The following is a 15,827-nucleotide window of genomic DNA, read 5'->3' on the forward strand; positions in this document are numbered from 1 at the left end:
AAAGGATCAACCACTCTTGAATCTAAAACTGAATGCATTCTCAGATGGCACTGTTGAGCATGGAATAGCAAATATATCATTTGCTACCTTTGATAGAATTGGATAAGTTGCCTCATTGTCTTTCCACCACTTGTGAATTTCAAAGTCCTTGACAAAGAGACTGACATATCTATTAGTTAAATACTGATCAACCTCATTCCTTATGCATTGAGACTGCTCAGCCATTCTTTCCCTTGATATATCTCTGCTGATTTTCATCAAGACCTTCCAAGTCCTCTCCTTCTAAGGTTAATTCAGTTGTATTTAGCTCATCAGTGTCATTTGTCTCACATACTTTATATTCTTCATACATCTTCATCAATATCTTCTTCAAATCAGCTTTTATTGAAGAAATTGTCTGAGGACTTACGTTGACTTTTTGCATCGCTGCTTTAGCTCACTGTAGCTTGTACCTTGGGTCAAGAACATTAGGTATCATGATTACCTTATTCACAGTCTCAAAGCTTCCCCAATACTTGTTGAACTTGACATTCATTGAATTAGCAACCTTCTTTAACACCTCATCTCTTGAAAGACATGCCCTGTCAATTTCAGTTTGCAATGTTCTCATCTTCACAAACAATATGTTTGCAGTCATTGATATCCATGCGCTCAACTTCATAGTAGCATCATAAAATTTCTTCAAGAACACACATAAAGCTTTTGCATTTCTCCAATCATCATACTCTGGAGGTCCAACCTTAGTGTTCCCATTCTTGTCTTTCTCGTGGAAATATGCCTTAAATGCAGCATCTTCATCAGCCATCCTTGCAAACATAGTTCATACTTAAGAGTAGCTTCAAGCATTATAAAAGTGATGTTCCATCTAGTGGAACATTAGCATTAGCCTTGCATTGCTCCAAAACAGCAAACTCCCTGAACTTATCAAGCCTAAATGCTGAACTCCTAATATATTTAGCACAATTCCAGATAGCTGCAACCCCATCCTCTAACTCCTTCATTCCATCCTTAACTATCAAGTTAATAATATGGCAGACACACCTTAAATGCAAATGATCCCCATCAAACATCAAAGTCTTGTAACTCCTCAACCTTCTCTTTATATAACCCACATCAACGTCATTAGCACTAGTATTGTCTACTGTTATGATAAAGACTTTGGTGATCTCACATTGCCTCAAACACTGCTCCACTATTCTGCCAATATCCTCTCCTTTGTGACTGGTAATTATACAAAAGAATAATTGTACAAAAGTTTATGATTCTTTTGTGCAATTTCCAGTCATTGTCCAAAAAGTGGGATGTTAAGACCATGTAGTTAATGTTTTGTATCGATGTCCACGTGTCAGTGGTGATCGATATCCTAGTATCATTGGCCTTTAAACCACTCAATAGAATAGCCTTTTTATGATTGAAATTGTCTAGCACACCCTTAGAAACTTGCTTTCTATTCAAAATGGGCCATTCAGGTTCTAATTCATAACAAAATGCTATAAAACCTTCCTTCTCCACAAGCCTAAATCACATCACATCTCTTTTTGTTATACTTGTGGTATTTCTTTGCTCCAGTCACATTATCAGTATGCAACTTGGACTGTTTGGGATCGGTGTTCACGTAATTGGGGTGTAAGAGACATTTTCTAGCATGACTCCACATTGAACTAGTCCCATTTTCTTGGTTAAACACAACACTCTCTCATGACAATAGTTACATGTGCACCAACTTGGGTCTAATGTTTCAAAATTTGGGATCTTACATCTAGTAAAAGTATCCCAAAGAGGGCTTTTGTTGACAGGTTGTTTCATTTTCTGCCCAACAATAGGCTCAAATCCTAGATTTTGTTGTTCGGGTTCATGTGGTGCTACACTAAATAGAGGCATAGGGGGTGGGGATTCATATAAGGCTGCTACTGTTTCTACATTTGGTGCATATGGGATAGAAGGGGCTGAGCTACTAGCATTCATACTTCTACTCTGCGAAGTGTTTGAATCCATAGCTAAAAATAAAAAATAAAAACGAATTTCAGAAAAACATAAGAGAGAAACACCATGAATCCAATCAATCCATGATACACAAACGCATAAGAAATCAATCATAACAGAGATCTTCAAGACTCATAGTATCTAATTCAATGATTACAAAGCATATACAATTTGAAACAATTGCGTACATTCAATGATTCATAGTTTCATATTATCTATCAGATCAGACAAACATCATTTTCACTCGATTTTGAAGAGTAGAGACAATAACACCAACAACCATGAAAGAAAACTCACCATAATTGGAGAGTTGACCTTCGATTTTGAAGAGAAGAGCTTTGGGAGGCAGACTAGTCTCTTAGTCTCAGACTAATTCGAGTGTTCGAAAAGGAGGTAGAGAGAAATGAGAAACCCCAATTGGGGGAGCTAGGATTTAGAAAAAATCAACATGCAGATCTAATATTACATATATTCATTAAAATCTAACGACTGATATCTATGTATGAAATACTTCGGTACGGTACGAGAATAACATACTCTACGAAATACAGTACCACTACCGTACCACCTACACTGTTTCGGTTTGATATTGCCATACCGAGAGTTCGACTACTGATCATGGTGGTTCGGCTGGTACCTCGGTTGGCTGGTTGTGATTGGCAGAAATTTCCAGCCCTACTTGGAACCCGGCCATGTCCCCTTTGCTATTAAGGTCGTTAACTCGCTATGTGTTGTTTTGGAGAGGGAAATGTCTTGTCAATTTCTTGTCGAAATCTACATGTTAATTAATTGTTGAATGTTATGATCCCTTCATGTATATTCGGACATGGTCTCATTGTTGCAAGTCCTCTTAGAGCAAATGCAGCAATGGTCCACTCTGATGGGGTGGAGTGAGGGTTGGGGCAAAAAACAAATGCAACGATGATAAATTACTCCAGACTAAACATGGGACCTACATGGGGCCTACCAACCCAGGCCAAGAGTTGGGTCAATCCTTAGACCATGGATTAGTTTGGGATGAGAGATTTGTGGAGCCCAATTCTTTTGCATGTGCAACATCATAACATGCACAATGGGAAGAAAAATTCCAAATAAAATAATCATCTTTAAATTTAGGTCTCTAGATTTAAATCAATGGTCACAATTTTGTATTTTGATAAAAAAACTATTTTTTAATAAAATGTAAATAGTAATTGGTCATCGGATTGATCCCATTGGTGTATTGTTAAACTAAGGAATGAGGACCGATTTGACTGAATTGTGGATTAACCCGGGTTGAGGATTAGTCCAACCCACCCAAAATGGGTGCATTTGCTCTTAAAGACATATAGAACTAACTAGGCCTTTTAGTACGGGTTTACTTTCATTTTGTAAACGGGACTTGGCTAAAATTTTAGCAAATTTCGACGAGTATATTTCTACTAGAGCTGGATGTCACACCCCGCCAAACTTAGTCAAATTTTTCCTTGAGCATTTTTGAAGCAAACATGGCTCAATGAAGGTTGCGGAGAACACTTGAGCATTCTAGACACATCCGAAATATGACGGAACTCTTTAGAACTCTTTGGAAGTTCATAGAAGGTCCTAGAAAGCGTTGGAAGTCTCCAGAAGAATGGGAAAATCTTGGGACATCTCCAGAATTCTCTAGAACCTAGGAGAGGCTAATGATCATAACAACTCCATAAGTCTCTAGAATACTCAAGGTATCACTTACTTGTGTAGACTTGTGTAGAATTCTCTAGAAGCAACTATACTTGTACATAGTCCTAGAATTCTCTAAAACTATAGAGGTAGGATGATGAGGCCTATAAATAGCAAGACACCCCTCACATTTTGAGGCATCAATTAATAAGCTTTCAAGCATACTTGTAAACACACTTGTAAGCTTTTTTTGTTTAATACAAGTTCTATTTTATAGATATTCTCTTTGCCTTTCAATTGTTCTAGTTAGGTGTTGCGAGAGTTAGACTGACTTAGCATAAGAGATTTGCTAAGACCGCATGAGTAACATAGAAAAAGAGTAAGCTCGTGACATGAAACTTGCTACTACAATACAAATAATGCAGGCATCTATTCTGTTAGTCTTAGACTCTTAGTTTGTTTTTTAGGTGACTATTGCACACAGAGTAACTTAAAATCTTTCATTTACGAAAATATTAGGGTAGATTGCCGATTAAATTACCAAACTCCAACCAAAACACATGTTGAATATTAGTTAAACTAATTACAATTTCTACGTACCCGTCTTAAGATTAGAATTTGTTTGGAGTACGTATGATAGAGACAAGAGAGATTTGAATGTTTGATAGAGACTATAGAGATAAAGTGATGGTTATTACCATTAAGGAAAAACAAATTAATCAAGGTGAAGTGAAGTTGATGAATTCCGTGAAGACATTTGCTCGGTATATCGATCGTTCTCCATCATCATGTGTTGTTGAAGACAAAAACTGTTAAAGAGAAAGATAAAATGAATGCCTGAGCCATTTGAACTGGGTACAGTAGGAAAGGGGAATGATTCATAGGTTTTGTTTCGTGAAATTTCTAATCCTAAAACCCTTCAGCTCCCTGCTCTGTCTAGTTGAGATTTGTGTTTATCCGATTTCAAGGGCTCTGGAAATTCCAAGTCGGATTGCTAAGATAAGGTGTGGTCAGTCATTCTTTCCATCGAGAGGATATCATATGCTCTCTCATGTAGAGGTCAGAAAATCATGGACGTTCTCTTCCCCCTTTGGCATCTTCTTCCCATCCTCAAACCCTATTCTCTCGTTTCAAACCTTACTCCTTTTTCATGCTCTACCTAGCTAAACCCTAGATTGCGGTTTTTTCTTTCGCAAGTCGAACTCATACTGGAGCAAAATTTCATCAAAATGTAAATCGAATGTCTATGCACAACATTTTAGCTTAGTTCGCACATTGACTTGTTGAGTAACACAACTATGTAACTCCTAATGACAAGAAGTACACACGATATTTTGATTTAGTGTAAAATAGTAATTTTTTTCAAGTTTAATGGTAGGACTGTAGGAGAAGTGAAGAAACTTGCTCTCTTAACCTAGCTTTAGTTTGAAAGACTATGCTGCCCTCCATTATATTGACTTTTGGTAACTGTGTGCAGGGTGAATGATGGTCTTTGATTTTTAGTGACTCACTCTAGGACTTTAACTGATTGCCAGAGAATCTAGTGGCCTACTAATAAAGGGGGGCAGAGGCCTTTCTTACATTGCAGAATGAAGATGGCAGAACGAGAATTCTAGGTTTCCTTTTTTTTAACTGAATCGATATTTATGAGTAAAAAGTGAAAACTATCTACTAGGTATTCTTCAAGTGATGGTGATGAATGTACCTGGATATTTTGGGAAGTATCTCTGAAATGATCGATTATCTGAGAATCTGAGATACAGTACGTACAGATGATGAGGAAATCTACAAAGAGCCATAACATGTTGACTTCTGTCCTCCATCATTTTTGAAAAATCAAAAATATAGTGAAAGAGTTAAAAGTCCATTTTTTATTTATAAATATATATTCATTTATTTTATGAACCGTCTAAGTTTTAAGTACTGACGCCCCGGCCTGTGGTCATAGGCATTGGTATCGGCCTCGCCCAAGTTTATTTTTCAGAATTGAAAGTTTGAAACTAATATCAATAGTGTAAGTTGTTGATTTATAAACGTAATCAATTGTTGTTTATCTTATTATCCAGTCAGATACATGTGTGTGTGGGAAAATTATAGAAACCTAAACGGAGAGTCCATCCAATGATATGAGATAGTTGTGACAAAAACATGGTTTGATATTCTAATCTTCAAGTAAATGAACCTAATAAGCTCAACGTATGAATGCCATCTACCGCACATAGCAACCCAAAAGACACCAAAAAGGTTCAAATCATTGCACCATATGAGAGAGAGTTGGATCCAAAAACCCACCTTATTTCTTCTTGATACACGTGAATATCCTCCAGCCCATAAACCCTAGAAAATCTACATGCTCCAATGGTCTATTGCCACCTCAGCAGATAAGAAACCCTTTCCACAAAATCTCTAGTAACTTTGCAGGCTGGTATGGCTAAGGATCCATCCAAACAACACATCCATGCTTGTCCCATAGTTAGGATGAGAATATGTGGATCCACCTTTCACCACACGATCGATTCGATCAATCGAGTATCTTGGGTTAAAAGGACATTTACATTGTAGCATAATAACCTTAAATAGTAATCATCAATCGTTTTACGTTAAAATGACATTTACATACACGATCTTTTCTTCTGAATCTGTCTTAATTTATGGAGAAAACTTGCAAATTCTTGATTAATATAAAAAAAAAGAATATAATTTGACATTCGGATAGAAGGAATAACATTAATAAACATTTAATGCCATGCTTAACATACTTCTTCCCTTTTCACTTATTTGTAACTATTTTTCCTTATCCTGTTTCATTTTGTTCTTCTTACATGAAGATCTGAATCTAGAAAACGTACCATCATCTTATATATGATAAAAGTCTCATGGACCACTTTCACGGTACATTATTGGGTACTAGAATTGTTCCATATGCCCCCAAGTACTCGAATGAGTGAATGACTGACTGTAATTATGTACGTTACTTGTTGGTTAATATCTGTTAGACTCATAACTACACTGACTACGGGAGTACGGGTGTAGGGATCCAATGATCTATAGGGTTATCAGACAATTTACCAAAACAAGATAAAATATAGAAAGAAACACTAGAAAAATAGACTGGGAGAATAATTTGACAAAAATAACTAATGGGATGAAAAATGGCTTCAAATAATTAATTGAAAGATTAGTGAATTTTGTGAATGAAATATCACTCTCAATGATTGAGAGATTATAACAATAAGAGATGTGATCAATGAACACGCTTATACATTCTCAAAGAAAAAAGAAAAGAAAAGGGTGGTTGCATACTTGCATGTGAGTTGTAATCTATATATTCCAACCACAAGTGGAGACTGTGGAGTGAGACAAATCCAAAAGAAATTAAATTTGTATGGTTTTGTTGTGAGGGATTTAAGACCAGAAATTAATCACCAGGCACAACAAGTAATTAAGTAGTGAAATAACTCAAAAGGATGATATTCAATTAGTACTAATTGTACCCTAAACTTCATCAAAAAATTTGTATGCCATGTTTACCTTCTGTGTTTGGTTACAATCTTTTTGTAATTTGTTTTTGATGAAGGTTTTTCGTATTTTTATTGTTAAACTTTATAATATAATCTTTCCGGTCGGCAAATATGATATGAAATTGTAAAAAGGATGATTGAATGGAATAAAAAAGAAAAAGAAGATAAAATGATTGAAGCTTTGAAGAGGTAAAATAAAAAGAAAGAGAGAATGCTAAAGGCTAAAAGGGAAAATGGTCCCACGCCCAGAACTGCCGAAACTTGGCATTGTCTCTTCCCCTGTCTCTCATCTCCTTCACTCATACTTGGGCACTTCCCAGTCTGGAGACACAGCAAAATCTAGAGAGGGAAAATCCCAGATTCTAGAGTGAGAGTATCTCTTCCATATATTTACAGACTCCCCCCAACGGTTCTTTCTCCCTTTTATTTGGGTCTAGTTTAGCCTCGCGCCCTCGTGACCTCTTCCCTCGGCAAAACCCATCCACCCCTCTCTGCCACCCCCTTCCACTGTTTTTTGCTACAATTACTCCCTCCCCCGTTTCCTGTATTAGGCAACTTTCCTTTCTGAGATATTTCCCATTCGATTCCCCCAATTCCCAGTTCTCTTCCAACTTTGAATTCCCCCGAGTTCTTTCTTTCTCTCTTCTTGGTTTTGGGACTCCTCTGTTTCTCTGAGAAACTTGATTTGATTGGAGCCTGGTAGCGTGTTGTACTAAGCTGTTGACATGGGATTTTGATTCCTTGTTCTTAATTGCCGAGTTTCAAAGTTCGATTACTCTAGTGCCCCTGTTCCTGTTTCTATTATATTCCAAAAGCTTCTGGGCTTTGGCCTTTTCCCCAAGTTTCCCCCTTTATTTTTTCTTACCTAAAATTAAGACCCTTTTGGTTGGTGTACTTTTCAGTTCAGGGTTTAGGGTTTTTGTACCTATTTTCTTCTCCTGTCCTCCTCTAGTTACAAAAGCTTCTGGCTTTCTTGACTTCAATTTTCATTGAGTGAGTTTTAGGCTTCAACTCTTCATCACAGTTCAATGAGTTCAAGTCTTCTGCTTTTCTGGGCTTAAGGTCAAGTTGAATTTGGATACTAATATTCAATTTCGATTAGTGTTCCTTGAAATCACCCCCAAATGTCTTCGTGTTTTAGCGGTGGCGGAAGAACCTATGCATTTGAGCTTGACATAGTCAAATCCCCTTCTACTTCAACCCGGACATCCCAAACATCTTCACCTTCCTCCACCCTCTCGGAATCAAGCAATTCCGCCCTCGCAATCTCAACCCGAAAACCCCGAACCCCTCGGAAACGACCCAACCAGACTTACAATGAAGCCGCTGCATTACTCTCCACTGCTTACCCCAACATCTTCTCCACCAAAATCCTCACAAATCCTCGCAAATCCGCAAAACCCCACGACCCCTTCCTCGACTCCTCATCCTCTTCCGAACTGCTCCTCCCTTTTAGACTCATTGACAATTCCGCAACTTTCCTCCTCCACAACCCAATTCTCGAGAAGCCAAGCTCCCGATTCGAGCCCAAAGCCATCAATCCGTTCGAGAAGTCGTGCAATTCTCCCGGGGAATTCAACTCCCCGGTGAATTTCGACTCCAATCCCAACTCCTCCATGGAGATATGTGACGATTTCGACGCCGAGTCTATGCTGGATGAGGAGATTGAGGAGGGTATTGATAGCATCATGGGGAGTAGTACTACTAGTATGAACATAGATTCAGTCGATGATTGTTCTACTACTACTAGTAGTGACCAAATGATGATGAAATCCTGCTATGGCTACCCAATGGGGTTGGGATTTGGCGGGAACTTCGGGTTCGGGTTCAGAGGAGGAGTGAGGCCATTGAGGCAAGTCGACGATGGCGTGAACTGGTGGAGCTTCCCCACCGTCGACGTTCTTGAAATCTCGCCCAGATTCAACAAATCTCGGCCGTCCGTTCCCTCAACGTCACCGCCTAAATCTGCCGGGAAGAAGAAGAAGAAGATGGAGAAGCTGGCGGTGGTGGAGTCGAAGCTGACGCCAGTTAAGGAGAAGAGTCAGAGTCCGACGAAGAAGGAGAAGGAGGAGGAGGAGGAGCCGGAGTCGGAGCAACCTGGGCAGTTGATGCTGAAGCTGGACTACGATGACGTTTTGAGTGCTTGGTCGGATAAAGCATCGCCGTTCCCGGAGGAACTTCAGGGCGGCGGTGATGGGAACGATGTCTCTGTATGTTTCTCATCTCTCGCCAGCAAACCTTAAAACAGTTGTTGTCTTCGAAGTCTTCAAAGCCTTTGAAAATAAGTTCGTGTGTTTTTTTTGGTTCTGTTTTGTCGAAAATAACGAATAAAGTTGGTTCGGTTTTAGCAATTAATGCATGTTTTATTTACATAATTTTCTCTTAATTTAACTCTAAGTTTCAAAGCAAGCTCAAAACTTTTTATGTAGTGCAACACTGCAACGTTTATTCAGCGAGACTTAAGGGTAGTGATATCGGTCATTTTTAGTACAAATTAAAACTTTGATAACAGGGAGAAACACGTCGTTTATATGTTATAGTGTTTGTAAAAATCGTGTTTCTATAAATTCGAACTTACATTTTCTTCTTCTTTTATTCATATTCCATGAAATTTTTTTCTTCACTACAAGTCAACATTTCGATTTTCATAAAAAAAAAATATTTTTTTTTGTGATTTTGAACACATTTTTGAGGTGTAATAGTGGTACATGTGTCATGTTTTAAGCGATCCAAACTTCTTCTCAATCGGCAAAACAACAATATTTGTCACCAACCATAGTTTTAAAATTAAATTATCTATATAAAATTGAATATTTTTGTCAATTCAGTTGCTATTGCCGTGATGTCAAAAGCATTTATATCCAGTTCTTTATTAGTTTGGTCTTTTTCGTAGTTGCTTAATCTGACCAGTAAAATGACATAATTGTCCCTGTTTGGTGTTAATTTGTGGATCACTGAATGATTAATTTGTGGGTGTTTTGTTTTCGGGGCAGGCCAGGCTGGCACAAATTGATTTGTTCACAGACGCCGGTGGGTTGAGAGAGGCCAGCGTCCTCCGGTACAAGGAAAAGCGGCGTACGCGACTCTTTTCCAAGAAGATCAGGTACCAAGTCCGAAAAGTCAACGCCGATCGACGGCCAAGGATGAAGGTATTTTTTTGTGCAAATTATTTGTTTCTATTTTTATTTCATTCAAATTTCCGAAAAATGAGTTTTTCTTTCTTTCTTTAGAATGATTGAACAAAGCCAATTTCATTTTGAAAGGCATCTTAAGGATTGCTTGATGCTAGATGCCATGACAAACTTCGAATTCTGATTGGGAAGTATAAATAATACATGACAGAATCAATTAGAAGGGGGCATGATAGATGTGACCGTTTATAACACAAGTCACATGTTAAGTTGTCATATATGCAATCTCTTTTCCTATAATTTTGTCGGATATTTATATGTGCATCATGAGCAAACAAAATATTCACGAGTGAAACTTTTTAGGGTCTAATTAAACTGACGAGGTCTCTAAAGTTTAGAGTGGATCTTTTCTTGTTAATAGTATCGGCAACAAAATGTTCATAGTATCAGAGTAGACATATAATCAGACTACTTAGTCTTTAGAATTTGCAAAAAGGAAAAAAAGAAGGAAGTTATTGTTAGTCTTAAGGCCTAGTTGTAAGTTTTGGTGATTCTATGGTTTACAGTCTCACTCATATGGGTGTGTTCCTTGTTTTGTCGCAGGGTAGATTTGTGAGAAGGCCAAACTCTAGCACAAATGGTCAAAGAGACAAAAGGAATGAATGATCTTAGTTTAAATTGAGGCCATAACACACCTCTACACACCCTGCAAGTCCTCTTTTGTTGTATCATCAATTAGTTTTTCCAGTTTTTTGTCAATTTCTTCTCTCACTAAAAAAAAGCCAAAGAGGAGATGGAGACTAGCTATTTCATCAAGAAGAGGAGCATAGAGAATCCAACAACTTTTGGTTTTGGTTCTCATTTTTTATATGCTTCTCTTCTTGTTCTTCTAGTCTTTAAGCACTAGGACACTTAGTTCTAAGGTCATGATCGATACCTTTTTGTAGGTAGGGAGTTTTTGTTGGAGGCAAAAGTAACCATAGTTCCATATATGAAGTAATGTTCATTGAAAGTCATCATGGGTTATGTTGTCATGAAACTCTCTTACCTTTTCTTTACTCAAATTATCCGTAACACACATATCAAGCTCGTATAATTCAACTAAAGGTTTTGTTGGATTGAAACTTGACTTCAAAAATGATCAGATTATGTAATATCTGCTATGAAGTTTGCTACTCTGATGACATGCTCACTGTTAGCATTTTTGGACTGAGGAGGTAGGCAGTGAGTGATAATTCGAACAAGGAACTTGATCCACCGATACACCTGCATTACACCTCCAAAGAACTTGATAGCTTCCTTAATGTTATCAAGGAAGCTAAGTTAGCTAACCAAAGCTAAGAAATAAAAGAGTTGTTTAAAATTTTCTCCATTGATCAAGAATTTTGATTTTTGAGAATTCAGCGGTTCGAGTCCGTTTATCTCTAACTTGCGAATTTAGCGGATATAAAGCTATATAATAACACACTATTAGATAGGGGTGGACAAATTGACCCGAAAACCGAAAAAAACCGGACCCGAACCCAAACCGAATCCGAACAAACCGAAACCCGAATCAAACCGAACCGAAAATAAAAAAACCGAACCGAACCGATTCTATTTGGGTTGGGTTTTGGGTTCAGTCCCTTAGAAACCGAACCAACCCGAACAACCCGAAGTCAATGGTCAATGTTACAAAACGACATCATTTTGTCATATTTATAATTTTACATTATTATTATTTTTTTAATAAAAAAAAATAGTGTGGTCGGCCTCACAGCCGCACATAATTTCTAACCTAATTGACCTAATGTATAAGAGGCGCATTATTTAGCCGTTTTGCTTCCTTCATAATGCGATAGTTTTATTTTAAACCTAATATAAAGGTTATGATACAATGATACATTTGTTGACACTTAGGTGATCGTCAACTCTAATTCGAAATATGGTCGATCGACACCAGCAGATGTGATTAGTATATATATTTAGGGACCCCGTAAAAATTTCGTCCATTTTGGACATGGTTTGACCGTTCGTACCTACGGTTAACTAAAAAAGAGACGTTTTCACATATTGAAACCCCATTGACCGGGGCTTTGCCAAATATATTTCTTTAGTGCGACCGCGCATGATAAGTAATAACAATTAGGTGATTTCAGATATGCAAATGGCTTTCGGCGTTCGCATATTTGTAATAGGTCCTCCCTTATGGCATAATAGTGATGTTTTCGATTTACCAAAAATTCCGACGGTTAAATGAGGTCCGAATTGGATGAAATTTTTATAGGGTCACTAAATATATATAACGATCACATCGGTTGGTATCGATCGATCCCTAGACGTTTCCTTCATATAGTCGCTTCATAATGCGATAGTTTTATTTTAAACCTATTATAAAGGTTATGATACATTAGTTGACACTTAGGTGATCGTCAACTCTAATTTGAAATATGGTCGATCGACACCAGCAGATGTGATTGGTATATATATTTAGGGACCCCGTAAAAATTTCATCCTTTTTGGACATGGTTTGACCGTTCGTACCTACGGTCAACCAAAAAAGAGGCGTTTTCACATAATAAAACCTCATTGACTGGGGCTTTGCCAAATAGATTTCTTTAGTGCGACCCCGCATGATAAGTAACAAAAATTAGGTGATTTCATATATGTAAACGGCTTTCGGCGTTCGCATATTTGTAATAGGTCATCCCTTATGGCATAATAGTGATGTTTTCGATTTACCAAAAATTCCGACGGTTAAATAAGGTCCGAATTCGATGAAATTTTTATAGGGTCACTAAATATATATAACGATTACATCGGCTGGTGTCGATCGATCCCTAGAAGTTTCCTTCATATAGTCGCTTCATAATGCGATAGTTTTATTTTAAACCTAATATAAAGGTTATGATACATTAGTTGACACTTAGGTGATCGTCAACTCTAATTCGAAATATGGTCGATCGACACCAGCAGATGTGATTGGTATATATATTTAGGGACCCCGTAAAAATTTCGTCCATTTTGGACATGGTTTGACCGTTCGTACCTACGGTCAACTAAAAAAGAGGCGTTTTCACATAATAAAACCTCATTGACCGGGGCTTTGCCAAATAGATTTCTTCAGTGCGACCCCGCATGATAAGTAACAAACATTAGGTGACTTCAGATATGCAAACGGCTTTCGGCGTTCGCATCTTTGTAATGGATTCTCCTTTAGGACAAATTAGTGGCGTTTTCAGTTTACCGGAAATTCTGACGGTCAAACTAGGTCCGAATTGGATGAAATTTTTACATGGTCACTAAATATATATAATGATCACATCGGATGGTGTCGATCGATCCCTAAAAGTTTACTTCATATAGTCGCTTCATAATGCGATAGTTTTATTAGAAATCTAATATAAAGGTACGATAAATTAGTGGACAATTCAGCAATCGATAACTCCAGTTCGAAATGTGGTCGATCGACACCAGCAGATGTGATCAGTATATATATTTAGGGAACCCGTAAAAATTTCGTCCGATTTGGATATTGATTGATCGTCCATACTTATGGTCAAGAAAAAAGGCGTAAATTAGGTATGAAATAATCATTAGACTATTAGTTTTTCATATTTATGTTAAATTTTGTACTTTTAAAATTAATATATAATATTACGTATTTTACATAAGGGTAAAACTGAAAAAAAAACAGAACCGAACCGAACCGTACGGGTTGGGTTGGGTTGTTGGTCACAGTCTCTAAAATAGAAAAACCGAACCGAACCGAACCGAATTTAAAATTTGGGTTGGGTTATGGGTTTTGTCCAAAACCGAACCGAATGGACCCGTGTCCACCCCTACTATTAGATACCCAAATTTGCCAATTTTTTTTTTCTAATACAAAAGGAATTCATTAGACAAGCCTCTAAGACTATTATGCACACAGATTTTCCAATGTTTTTTGTTATATGGAAATGAATTCATTAGAGGAGCCTCTAGGGCAACCATTACTTACAGCATCAAAAAGTAAGGCATTCCTTGCTTCATCTGAAACCCTATCAATTACTGATTCACTAGTACAATTGTGTCGTAACTTCCCCAAATTTGCCGGTCTTTAACCTAATTTCAGTTGGCACTTATAAATTCACACACCCAAATATTCAAAAATAAAATTTTCCCTTGCAGAGAGTTGAACGCGGAAGCTCACAACCAATTGAGATTATACACCGGATGCAACGACGTCGTTGAGACTCACGAAGCCAATTTGGCTCTCATTCCGGTTACAAACTAACTCCATGTCTTCTATATACTTCTATAACTAGAAGAGTGTTTGTCAACCAAAACACATGTGAAAATACATGAATACGCTTGCACCATATGTTATTATAAAATTAAATTACATAATTATGGACAAAAAGGTAAAAGTCAAAATCAAAATAGAAAAAAAAAGATTATTTCAGATAACTCCCTCTGCATAATTTCTCATATCATAGATTAATTAGGTCATTATCCTACATATCCATCCAACTTCTTTATACAGTTAAATTTCCAAAAAAAAAAAATTGGTTTTGGTTTTCTACACACAACATGCGGCTGATGTTAGTACTCTTATAATCCAAACACAACTTCTTAATCAAAACATATTTTTTTTTACCAAAAAGTCCCTGATTTATTATTATTTTTTATGATAGTTCCAATCAACAGGTTTAAAATAGTAATTAAATAAATATAATAAATATAATAAAATATAAAATAAAAATAATGGTGGTTATCTAAAAACATTCCCCGCTACTTTGTAACTTCCTTTAAGACGTGCTTCTCCAATATCCCCTCAAGCTATTGTTATTGCTGTAGCTTCTTTGGGTAAGCATAGAAAGCTCCTCCGACCAATGCCTCCTCCAGACATCAAATAAAATGGATCCCCCGCCCCTAATTGGTGGAAATTGAATTTTGATGATGTTGTATCTTCCTCCTCAGCAGCTACTGGTTTTGTTATCCGTGACTCAAATGTCCAGCCTCTCTGCTCGGGTGCTAGAAAGATCTTCTCTAACTCCGTGTTGATCTCCGAAGCCTCAGCATTGCGCGATGGTCTTCTAGCTGCTAAAAACATGAACATCCCCAACATTGTTGTGGAAGGTGATTCTACCACTCTTATCAACAGTGTAAAAGGCAATTGTATTACCCCATGAATTATTGCCTCTTTGGTTCGTGACATTAAGGCAAGTGTTTTCATCAGAGTTCCATTGATCATATTTTCCGTGAAGCCAACTTCCTTGCTGACTCCATTGTTGCTATTAGCCTCTCCATTGATGATTCAAGAAGGTGGAATAACGTCCTTCTCAGGTCAACCCGGCCTTGTTGCTTGATTGTTGGTCGCCCAAGGGGCAGTTATTTGTAATTGTTTTCTTTTCTGATAAAAAAAAAAAACTTCCCTTCACACATTCACACACGTAGGGTGTGTTTTGTGCTGGTATATCTGATTCTTTCTCAACTTTGTGATCAATATCTCGGTTTTCACTGATTTGGTTCACAACCTAATACCATCATCGAGTTTAACTCATTCAGTACCCTTCATAATTCATACTAC

The 15,827-nt window shown here is 37.3% G+C and overlaps 1 protein-coding gene across 3 annotated transcripts; it reads left to right on the forward strand.

Annotated features, from left to right (window-relative positions):
• The first annotated feature begins 7,600 nt into the window (after nt 1–7,600).
• Nucleotides 7,601–11,286, forward strand: LOC126790500 (protein CHLOROPLAST IMPORT APPARATUS 2). 3 transcript variants are annotated; one of them, XR_007671736.1, is made up of 3 exons: nt 7,601–9,355; nt 10,144–10,294; nt 10,880–11,286. XR_007671736.1 is itself a non-coding variant. In XM_050516750.1 (3 exons), exons 1-3 carry the CDS (start codon nt 8,270–8,272, stop codon nt 10,940–10,942), a joined length of 1,305 nt encoding a protein of 434 aa, XP_050372707.1. In that variant the 5' UTR covers nt 7,601–8,269; the 3' UTR covers nt 10,943–11,286. The 3 variants fall into 3 exon arrangements, 2 of the variants coding, with proteins under 2 accessions (XP_050372707.1, XP_050372708.1); XM_050516750.1 differs by having other exon boundaries at nt 10,139–10,294; XM_050516751.1 differs by having other exon boundaries at nt 10,139–10,294; nt 10,885–10,929.
• Nucleotides 11,287–15,827: the final 4,541 nt, after the last annotated feature.

This window comes from Argentina anserina, chromosome 4 (assembly GCF_933775445.1).
Source record: "Argentina anserina chromosome 4, drPotAnse1.1, whole genome shotgun sequence".
Classification (NCBI taxonomy): Eukaryota; Viridiplantae; Streptophyta; class Magnoliopsida; order Rosales; family Rosaceae; genus Argentina; species Argentina anserina.